We start from the raw sequence: 11,481 nt of genomic DNA, 5'->3' as shown, positions 1-11,481 counted from the left end.
CCGATTGCTTGCTTCAATACCATCAGTTGTTGACAGTAAAATGTGAAATAATCGTTCGACCAGGGTGAAGCAGCTCATAGTGGATGATTCCTTTCCAATCCCACTAAACAGTCTGCATAACCTACCGAGGCGTCAATCCGGGCTTTGCGACCATTTGTTGAGCTTCATTACGCTTTGACCATAATCCTTTTGGCATATTATTGTCGTTTTTGATCCACTTTTCATCTCCTACTATCATTCGCTTCAGAAATATTTCAATTCCATTTCGCTTCAGCAAAGAATCACAGATTTTAATTCAGTCCATTAAATTTTTTACAGACAATTAATGTGGTACCCAAACATTGAACTTCTTTTTGATCAGCTGTAACCTTTTTCAACTTCCTCAGATTTAATTTTTTTTATTAAATGAAGCTTAAAATTTCACCTTTCCAACACTCTATGGTATGACACAATGTGAATGATGGCACTGAAGATATACGACTGTAACGACAACTATTGACAAAATACGAAAATACTGTTTCAACAGCTCAATATAATATACTAAGGGAGCGTTATGAGAAAGTTACTACTTAGGGATACAAGCTGATTGAAAACAGTGAAGTAGGTGGTGAGATATGACAATTCGACTAGAAGTATGCCAACCAAAGGAATAAGGTTTTATACAGCTAATTCAATTCTCACCCAAGTCAACGTATTATAATGCCTAAGTGAATGATGATATCAGGGATTGTAGATACTATAACTTTCCTTCATCAATTGACGCTTAGAGAACTTACCCTTAAAAATAAAAACAACGAAAAGTATCCTTAACTCGTATAAAAGTATGCATGCCTTCACTGTAACCAAGGTCAACGATAAATAATCAACATGTACTCATTTTATAAATATTTACACGACTGATCGGTCAAACATTGCTTAAATGAAGCATAAACTGACCTCCATACAAGCGCTTGAACTCATTTACACACAAAAGGGCGGGAGAGGGTGCGAACAGCCACACAACTCCGCCCTTACGACCACAAATACTACAATTCATTACACGAACACACACCGCTCAACATTATGCCGTCTTTTTGTGAACAGGCCTTGCCTCTATCAATAATCCACGATAATTACCTTATGCGCCTAAAAGTACAATTATAGAAGCGCACAAAAAGCGCTAACGACATGAATGGTGCATTTTGTGTTTGTGCGCTCGCTGCATCATAACAAATTATACATATTAATGGAAATTAAATTATTAAACCAGCACACAAACACTCGCGCGCAGTTGCATAAGCGGTTAACGGTATTTTGGCCTATTTGTCATGCATGCGTGGCAGATTGTGAGCGAAATCAACGCTGTCCAGCCGGGAAAATCGTGCGGGAAAGCACTCCCTTTGCCGGCAGCAACCGTGGACAATGGCCAGCAGCGGCTGGTCGGTCGGGGGGGTGAAAGGTCAGTTGGAGGCACAACTGCGTGTTTTGGTGCGTTGCAGGCCGCTTGCGGTACTCGTGTGTGTTTGCGGTTATTGCTTATGCACATATAATAAATGTTTTACTTTAATTTCGCCGTTATTTTTATTGTTGTTGTTGTTTTGTTGTATTTATAACGGCAAATATGTGGCTTCAATTAATTACTTACAATCATTATTAACATCATTTATAATTACGGCATATTACCTGTGTTCATGGCGGCTCCACCGGCGTACGCACACACATACACACCCACGCACACACACATGCATACACCTGGGGGCGGCCACACATACAAAGGCGCGTGTGTACACAAGCGGTTGCAAAATGTGCGCGGCATTGGAATATTGTAACATTTTAATGAAATGTTAAACAATCACGTCATGAAGCATACTTTATGGCGTGCGGCAATGTTGCGCGCTTGCTGTGGTGCCCCGCGTTGTTTGCACGCGTTAATTTCGCCGGCCCAGGAATGCAGGGCACACATATTTAGCGAGCAACGTCAATAATGCAAAAGCGCTGGAAATTGAAATGAAGCTTAATTTGTGCAGTTTCCTCTCAGAGAGGATTATGCATTTGTCATGAACGCTGCATTTTGTTCAAAACAAGGAAATATATTTACTGTCATTTTATTTGACTACATTGTTAGTGTGTATGTAAGTGTGACTATATGACCCCATTTTAGGCTCCAAGCACCACCACGTTACTAATAGTAATTATGTAAATATATCCATATAATTACATAAGTATGAAATGATCACGGTAGTTATTATTGTCTCTTAACAGCAAACCCTATGAAGAGATGTCAGACCAATTTTCGAGTGATTTTTTAAGTTTATTTTACTGTTTTAAACCTATAAATTCGCTTAACCCATACTTATATATATTCTGGTTGACTGGTCATTGCAGCTGTAGGCGTCTACGCTACAAGAATTGGGATCTTAGCGGGTGGCAGCTGTAGAAACTGACTTTAGAAAACCTCAACACATCTGCTTAACTGATTTGTTCTTAAACATAACTAGTTTCAAAACGTTAAAAATTAATGAAAATGGTTCCTTAGACCATAAGAAATAAAGTGGGCTCTCCAAATTAATTATAAAATCAGATGCCTTCAAACTAGCATAGTATTTGAGATTTGAGCGGATGATTAGGAAAGTGTTTTCCATTTCCTACTATGTCATTCCTATGATGGACTAATCGAAAGGTGGAGTGTGGAACCTTAATCCGTTAAACCTAACCGACTTCGATCTCATGTCTCTCCCACAGGATCAGTGGACAAAGTATTAGTTCATGAGAGAGAGGAACCCATTTAGGTCTCCTCTATTGTACGGTCTGACTGACGCTAAATATGTTGTAAATGTTTTAATCTTTCATAATTAGAGCTGCCGCTTCGCTGACGAGACTGCCTCCAAATGTGGTTTTCAGTGTTTCCCTTAGACTTAAAAACCGAGAGCAATGATAGAGAACGTGTTCAGAGTCTTCTAAGCAGTCTGTACGCGTTGGACAATATTGACAAAAGTCACTACGATATTTGAATAGGTAGTTTCTAAAGCACCCACGACCACTGCGTATTTGTGTCAGGTGGAAATCCAGGTCCTCATGTTGTCTATCTATTCACGAATGTATGTCCGGAATCAGTATATGGTTCCACCGTCATTGGATGAAGTTTGCCATCTCTGATTCGCCTGCCTGATTCGGAAAGCACTTATCACGTACATTGCAGAAAGCCTATGCCCTGCATTAATTGGTCTAGCATATTATTTTATTTCTAGCGCCTGTATCCATATTGGATATAGTATAACTGAAGGCGCACAGCCTTTATTAGTCATCTTGAGTGCACTATTACACCAAGGTTCTTCAATTGTGGCTGTGAAGAAATCTCACATTCTACTATGGAGATCAATATATTTTGTTTCAATTTTCCTGGAGCTTATGATTAAGACTTCCGATTTCTGCTCAGCCAGCTCTAATTACCTAAATCCTTCATTTGACGTTAAAGTGCAAGTAAGACCGTTTACAATACGGTTACCATACATCAGTACCGGAATAAAACGGCCGGTTATTTTTATGTATGTATATCAACACCGCTCACTGCCGGATATAAGACCAGTACAGTTTGGGAGAATTAATTGGTCGTTATCAGATTGAAACACTAGTGCCATAGAAATAAAAAATAGAGAAATGAAGTACAAATTGATTTATTTATTAAATACATTAATCACTCACACTGCCGCCTCACCACTCAGCAGAAAATATCAAGAACCATTAACAAACTGACACACAGTGATTCAAACCACCAGTCGGTAAGAAGTGTTAATTTCCCTCGGCCGCGCACTTCCATGTTCTTCAATCTCTAAAAGTTAATAAATATGCACTAATGTCGGCAATTTGCATAAATTTCTAATGAAATGTACTTGAACTGCATAAAGTCGCGATAAATAGCGCCGCAGAAGTAGAAGATGCAGGAGCGGGTAAAAAGGAGAACGAAAAACGAAATTTACAACAGGACATTAGTAAGTGTAAAAGCAAAAAAGCCGACCTGAGACACATAGCACTCATTAGATACGACCGCGAAGCGTGCAGCAGATGGCCAGCGACTGATTGGGCCGGCGAGCGAACGTTGGCTGCGGCAAGTGGCGATGCAATGGGCGCTGGAGAGGAGAACAGACGACCAAAGCCTAAAAAGGGACTGTTCGCGTGGTATGCGAAGGTATTAGTGCCTTTATCGGCAATAAACAGTTATGATTCGTAAGTTCGAATATTTTAGGGACATCGGCAATTCCTATTTAATAATTAATATGCAGTGCTCTGGTCGTATTTTCCGGGCTTTGCGTAACAAAATCCGCAGAAAATGTCAAAATAAAAATTTGTAAATACTACGGATCATAATTTGAAATAATCCGAAGAATTTTTTGGATTCATCGTTATAAAAATGTAATTAAATTCTTGCCATCATTTCAAAAATTTACAACGATATCTTTAACGGCGGAAAGACTTGAGTTTAGAGAGAGGCTTTTTGGATTGTTCAGGTTTCTGCTCTGATGATTTAATGCAAAAAAATATGAAAGGCATTTGAGAAATCAACGGCGCAATATTTAACAAAAGCTGGACTTAACTCAGGTACTCAAAAAATAAATTAGTTTAAGCTGCGGTTAATCTGAAAAGTTTAAGTGTTTCTCCACAAAAAAGCTAAAAAGTCACTTCGGTACAATTTCGTTAAAATTTTTAGTACCTGTTCACAGTATATGTACATACTATTATGACCAAAAAATAGTAGAACTTTGTTCATTATTTTAAAATTCTTAATTTAATCCATAAAATCTATATCGTCCCCGTCGAAGTAATCCCCCTTGGTCCCAATACACTTGTGCCAACGATTTTTCCAGTCCTCGAAACAGTTGTTAAAGTCAATTTCCGGATTCATGTTTAACGGCTTCAAATTGCTCAAAACGGTTTCCTCGGAGCGGTCGTTTGAGTTTGCTGAATACCCGGAAGTCACACGGAGTTAAATCAGGCGACCAAGGTGGTTGCGGCACCATATTGATTGAAATTTGACAAAAGGCTCACGAAGAATCAATGCAGTATGGCCCATAGTTCCAGCCTCTTTTTACGAAAAACTTCCCGTAAGCGACGCATAAAACTCAAATAGTATTCCCAGTTGACAGTTTGGCTGGTCGCTAGGAATTCGGATTGCACCACTTCTCGGTAATCGATGAAAACTGTCAACATAACCTTGATCGACCTGCTTTGACGTGGTTTTTCGGTTTCGGCTCACCTTTGCAATGATATTGGCTGATTGATCATCTGTTTTTGAGTGATAAGCACTAATTTAAGACTCAGCGCCAGTAATAAATCGTTTCATGACATCCTGGAAGTCGGAAAAAATTGGTTCACAGACGTTAACGCTACACTTCTTCTCGAAAAAATGTAGAGATTTTGGAACCAATCGTTCTTTCACTTTCCTTAGCCTCAAATGGGTTTCACGGATCCTTTCGATATTCCAACGATGCCAGTAAAATCTCTGACTGTTAATCGTCGATTCTCAAGCCCAATCCCTTTATTTATTTGACATGTTGATAAGCAGTTGATGTTGATGGCCGTCCTGGACGTGGTTCGTCGTCAACGTTTTCTCGACCCACTTTGAATAATTTGCACCAGTCAAAAACACATGCTCGCGACAAACAATTATCACCGAAGGCCTTTTCCATCATTTTGAACATTTCGGCAACAGAAATTTAATTCCGCACACAAAATTTAATGGAACTTCTTTTTTGAATAAATTAAATTGAATTAAATGAAATGACAACAGTGTATTTTACCCACCGAATTTGAACGCTTAAACCAGATGAAATCTGAACTCATATACATATGTTCAAACAGATCTTGTATACATTAAACTTAAGCCATATATATTTGCAGTTGCTATTAGTTTCTATGAAGCAGTTGTCACGGCTTACGTGGAATTTCGGAAGGATTAATTTCTGCGCAGCAACCCCTCACTTCCAACAACTGCGCTCAGCAGTAAGTCGATCCCTAAAGCTTTTAAGTTCAATCGATTTACATATGTAGTAAATGAACTGCAGGTTAATAATTGCGCAATTAATTAGCCCGAAACCATAATTATCGAGCATAATTAATACAGCGAATTAAGAATGCATGCCGAGTCGTTGATTTCGACTATGATAAGTGGCCGAAAACGTGACAGCAAAGCAGAATATATCGATGTCTACATGCACCTGCTAAACCAGATTTGTTAAATACCATATTTGTATTTTATAATCGCATTTGTGATAGAAATCATCATAACCTATTTAGTCGGGTGCAAAGAATTAATGTCTACAGACTTTCTAAACGAAGGGACCTACTACCTGCTGAACTAGCTTCTCTGACAGATTATTGTCTTTATTCAATTACTTATCTATATGTCTTTCAATGCATTTCTCCCCTTTTCATTCTGAATATCTGTCAAATCAGCTGATACGCCTATTAGTCTCCTTTTCCAGAAGTAAACATATTACTTTTCTTTAATGCAGCCCAACTTAGCACTAAGGGTCTTTCAAGTCTAGTCGCAAACACTCCAAGCGATCACGATACAATTAATTTTGTTTCAACTCTTCTGAAACGGCATTTTGTCGTACTTACGGAGCTGCAATACTGCTTCGAAACCAAATTTGCACGCATGTTCCTTATCTGTGCATTACTAATTAAAATTGTGACCCAAAGCTCAAAAAGTGTAAAGGTACTTGGCAACCATGTGAACGCAACCAAAGCCATTAATTAAGTAGGAAATACAAAAAGGCACCAGAGTGTCTATGAAAAAGTCTTAAACAACCTCCCCCCAAACTAAATGGGGGTCTTTTAAACTATGACCAGTGTCAACCTGCTAGTGCCACTTGCTCATACAAGCGCAAAAAAGGGTGTGTCTGGCTGTGCGGAGAAACGTTTTTATTTTCAATAATTGGAAGCGTAAAGTACTGGAGCCATTGCTTGTGGTTGTTGACAGTAATATTTCAATGGAAATAATTGCAAAAGCTTTTTCCAATTGAAATTTCTGTCATTAGAAACTGCTTTTCCTAAAAGCCAATTACTCATAGTAAAGCGAAAAAGTTTGCAAACTTTTTATCAACGCTCGTGGCAAAACAATGGATTTATGTGAAGCAAAATTCCAGTGAACTCCTAATACCACAGTAAGATGCTTATGTGCACATGTGTGCTAATACATATGAACCCCAAACATATATACGCGTGGTAGCTTGTGTTACACTGGTCAAGACACATTTTTGGATCGCCGATTCTGTGCTTGATTTCATTGCATAACTTTTAACCTTTTTAAGGTGTTGGGTTTCCTCCAGAACAGGAGATACTTTTTATGGTTTTTTATACTTTCGCAACATGTTCATATAGAAATATCAAAATTGGTCAAAGGGCGTGACATCGCTCACCTGTAATTGAAATCTTTCATCTCACGAACCACTCGAATAATTTCAAGCAAATTTGATGAACAACGTTATCATGATGTTTTTTGTGACGATATGGAAATTGGGCGAAATCGGACTACAACCACGTCCATATCCCGTAACTCAGAATTTTAAACTCCACTACGCGCCCAGTGAAATTATTGGAATAAAACTTTTCAAAAGCAAATACTGTAGTTGTTGGCCCTGGAACCTATAGCCAGCTTTTTATCAAAAATATCTGTTATACATATATTTCAATCGAAAATGAAGGAATTCGGTCCAATACTTTCCCTAGCCTCATATACCCAATATAAAGTCTTTCAAGCTTCAGATTGACTCCTCCCCTTGTCACCAGTACACTTCTGCCAACGTTTTTTTCAATCCTCGAAACAGTTGTTAAAGTAGATTTCCGGCATAGCCTTCAAAGCGCACAACGAATAGTGTTTAACGTCTTCAATGGACTCAAAAAGGTTTCCCCGGAGCGGTCGTTTGAGTTTATATAACCAAAAGTCACACCGAGCTAAATCAGGGGAAAATGATGGTTACGGCACGATATTATTATAGTTCAAAATATGGAGAAAAACGAAGGATCAATGCAGTAAGCGACGGTGCATTATCGTTTTAAAAAACCAAAAGTTGTCGGCCCATAATTCCGGCCTCATTTTACGAACAGCTTCGCTAAAAAAAAACCATAACATTCAAATGGTACTCCTTGTTGACAGTTTGCCGGTCAGAAGGTATTAGAAGTGCAACAGACCTCGATAATCGAAGAAAACTCTCATCTGTTTTGGCGTGGCTTTTTTCGTCTTCGGCTCACCTTTCGTCCGACTGACCGTCTGTTTTCGGGTCGCAAGCATAGATCCAATAGTCATCGCCAGTAATAATACGTTTCATGAATCCTGGCAGTCTGAAAATCGACCCTGTTTTTCGAAAAAATTTCGTAACTTTGGAACCAATAGTACTCTCATTTTTCTTAGGCCCAAATGATCTTTCAAAATAGTTTTCACCGACTCTTCCAATAATTCGACGATGCCAGTAAGATCTCTGCTTGACAATCGTCGATTCTCAAGCATTAATTCTTTAATTTTATTGACGTGTTGATCATCAGTTGATGTTGCTGGCCGTTCTGGATGAGGTTCATCGTTCTTGACTCTCAATTTTCATTTATTTAAGTACTCGTAGCAGAGGAGAATACGACTATTCGAAAAGTTATCGCAAAGTTACGACTATTCGAATCGTATTAATCGATTTTAAGTTATTTAAATATTTTAAGAGCCCTAATAGCTATATACAAGTAAGTATGTCTTCGGATTCAACGAACGTAATATATTTTCAATAAAACACTACACTTTGCTTAAAACGAAAATTCTGTATAATTTAGTAAAGTGCATAACATTTTTAATCGATAAAAACGAAATGAACCTTTGTTGGCCAGTGTAATAACTCCATTTGCCCACAACACACTTTAAAGGTCGCCAACCCAATCGTGCAAAGCGTTCTTCTGTTCCTCGATTTGTTGACCCATTAATTGGGTCATACGGAACTGTATGAGTATGAGCAGATAATTGAAGACAACTGCCGTTATCTGTTGAATTGAAATTGAAAAAATATGCAACGAAAGTTGGAAAAGTTTGAAAATAATTATCACACACTACCAACCGTTGCGATGATGGTTCTATTGAAGATCATATTGAAACCGCAAGTGAATTGAATTTTGTTTTCCAGGCGCCAGTGCATTGTGGCGTCCACCATTCGTTTGGCCGATTTGAATTTGGGAAACCAAATGTCGATTTGTTCGACTAGATGCAAGCAACGTTTGCCCTGAAAAAGCCGTGACAGAGTTCAATATTACATTGGAATAAAAGCATAGAGTTCAGTGAACTCCTGCGTTCAAGTGGTGTGAACGGCAGCTCACCTCCTCAACCGCCAGGCTGCAGTAGTTGGGCGCTGAGATGAATTTGTGCAACGGCACTATGAGCCACATTGCGCCATACGCGAAGAATATGCCCTCATCGCCTTTGCCGATCGAGTGACCGAAAAGCATGTACAGTATGTTGGTGACCAGCGTGAAATCGTGCAATAAGACCGCTACAAAGGCAGCGCGGTAAACGTCATTAATATCATCGATGATTTCGTGAAAACTACGCACCATACCGACGAGGCACTGGAGACGAACTTCACATATCCGCAACTCTGGGAAGTTCGACAACAAAAAGTCGACGTTAAGCAACTTTTGCAGCAGACGAAAACGAACACTTAGAATTTGGGCGAAGCCTGCATGCAAGTAACAAGTATGATTCGGGCCGCTAGTGCTGAACAAATATAAAAATATAAAGAAGCAAGCCTGCGGCACTCTATCCGGTACCTCGTGTATTATGGTCCAAGTGACAGCAGAGTAATGGACCATTGGTAAAACTGCCGTCTGAATTAGATTCTTGTGCATCAGCTTGTGATAGTTCAAATTCACCCCGAACTCGCGTATCAGCTGCTGGTCCAAAGCATCCAAACGATCGTAGAGTGCAATGTGGTCGCGCACCTTCCTCAGCATTAAGTACATGACGAGCACATGGTTCAAAGGCGTCATGAGCACCTCCAACGCGTAGATGGTTAACTTGAGCTGATCCATCGCTTCGATGCGCTCGCGTTGAATGGGATCATTAAACAGCTGATACAAGCCAAGCAGCAAGGCGAGTAGTATGATGTTAGGCAAGGCGATTGTGTAGAGTATTGTCCAGCGGTTGACCACATACCTTCCCCTCTGATAGCAAAAGCCGTTGCATGCGGTCAGAAATTGCATTGAGACAAGCAAGGCGTTCGCTTGGTATATGCTGCGTGGACGATAGACGAAGTCCCGCCAGCCCATGATTGTGTGTCGAAGTCCAAACCGAAACTGAATGACACTTAGCTCTCGATGCACGACAAACATTGCGTAATTTTTACAAATGCTGCGCTGAAGGTGCTCGTACGAAGCCATTAGCATAATTAGGACTCCATTTTAATTCGAATTAGTGAAATGAAATCAAAGTGAGCTTAATCACATTAGCGCACCATTTTTGATACTTCATCAAAATTGGTGCGGAAAACGAATGATTCTAGAGCGGATACAACGCGATAGTTACCCCAAAATAAATATATATATTCTATGTTTGAATGGGTGAATGCGTGAAAAATAGTTGCAGTTTTGCTCCTAGAAAAGCAAAGGCAAGTAATAAAAAGTGCTGATGAGCGTCGCTGTGACCAAACATAATGTGATTTTTGATTATAGAGGAAACTTTTTTGAAGGCGGTCATAAATTTTTTTTGGATTAAATATTTTTTCTAAAATCTATGTCAAATTTTATGGGTTGACATATGACATTTATTATCTTTCCTTCCCGTAATCGTTTCGTCTACATGAAATTGAAATATGCGATGCAAATTCCACTTTTTCCCTTATTAAATGCCTTAGATAAAAATAATTGATGGGAAAAACATAAATTTGCCTCTCCAATCCCGTTGATGCAAAAGGTAATCATAGAAATTTGAGGAAATTATTGCTTGGTGAAAATATGTATGGCAATCGAAGTAATCGAAAACATGCGAAGAGCGAGGTTTTATACGCCTGAATTCAAAAGCAATCAGTTTATGCACAGTGGGGTCACTCGGTAGGCCACTCGGAGAAAAATTAAAATAATTGCAAAATGCATTTTATCTAACCAATGTAACTCCTACTGGAGTGGATACGTATGTACTTGAACCAACCCCCGTTTCTCACGCATACAAGGTATAACATTTTTTCGGTGAGCTAATTCGTTTTGTGATAAACTTTTGGTTGTTGTTGTTGTTGTTTTAGCAGGTACCTCGTCGCCGTTAGGATGATAAGGATTAGCTAAGTTGTCGTCGACGTCATCTAACTGAAGACCCAAGAAACGTGCTGTTTCGATGGTCTCGAACTAAAAGGAGACCGGTACCAAATGAGTGGAGTTGGTGGGGCATGCAAGGAGGTGGCCAGGAGTTTAACCAGCTACAGTATCCAAAATAAAGCTACGCAAAGGTCGCTCTCGTTTCTCGCAGCAATTCGAGCCCTTCGT

General features: G+C 39.3%; 1 protein-coding gene across 1 annotated transcript; it reads right to left on the bottom strand.

The window, feature by feature from the left end:
- Positions 1 to 8,877: 8,877 nt before the first annotated feature.
- LOC120773027 (putative gustatory receptor 57a) lies at positions 8,878 to 10,275 on the bottom strand. Its single transcript, XM_040101957.1, has 3 exons — positions 9,328 to 10,275; positions 9,072 to 9,233; positions 8,878 to 8,997 (listed from the first exon to the last, which is right to left on the bottom strand). Exons 1-3 carry the CDS (start codon positions 10,273 to 10,275, stop codon positions 8,878 to 8,880), a joined length of 1,230 nt encoding a protein of 409 aa, XP_039957891.1.
- Between the last annotated feature and the right edge of the window lie 1,206 nt (positions 10,276 to 11,481).

Source organism: Bactrocera tryoni, chromosome 3 (genome assembly GCF_016617805.1).
Source record: "Bactrocera tryoni isolate S06 chromosome 3, CSIRO_BtryS06_freeze2, whole genome shotgun sequence".
Lineage (NCBI taxonomy): Eukaryota > Metazoa > Arthropoda > Insecta > Diptera > Tephritidae > Bactrocera > Bactrocera tryoni.
The sequence above is the reverse complement of the archived record's forward strand: the minus strand, read 5'-3'. Positions and strand labels throughout refer to the sequence as shown.

Bases quoted from the DNA above. Each gene is read 5' to 3' on its own strand.
- LOC120773027 (XM_040101957.1), bottom strand. From the start codon at position 10,275: ATGGGCTGGCGGGACTTCGTCTATCGTCCACGCAGCATATACCAAGCG. The intron at 9,234-9,327 runs GTGAGCTGCCGT...CGGCTTTTTCAG, and splicing joins GCAGCCTGGCGGTTGAGGAG to GGCAAACGTTGCTTGCATCT. The intron at 8,998-9,071 runs GTTGGTAGTGTG...TCAATTCAACAG, and splicing joins ATAGAACCATCATCGCAACG to ATAACGGCAGTTGTCTTCAA.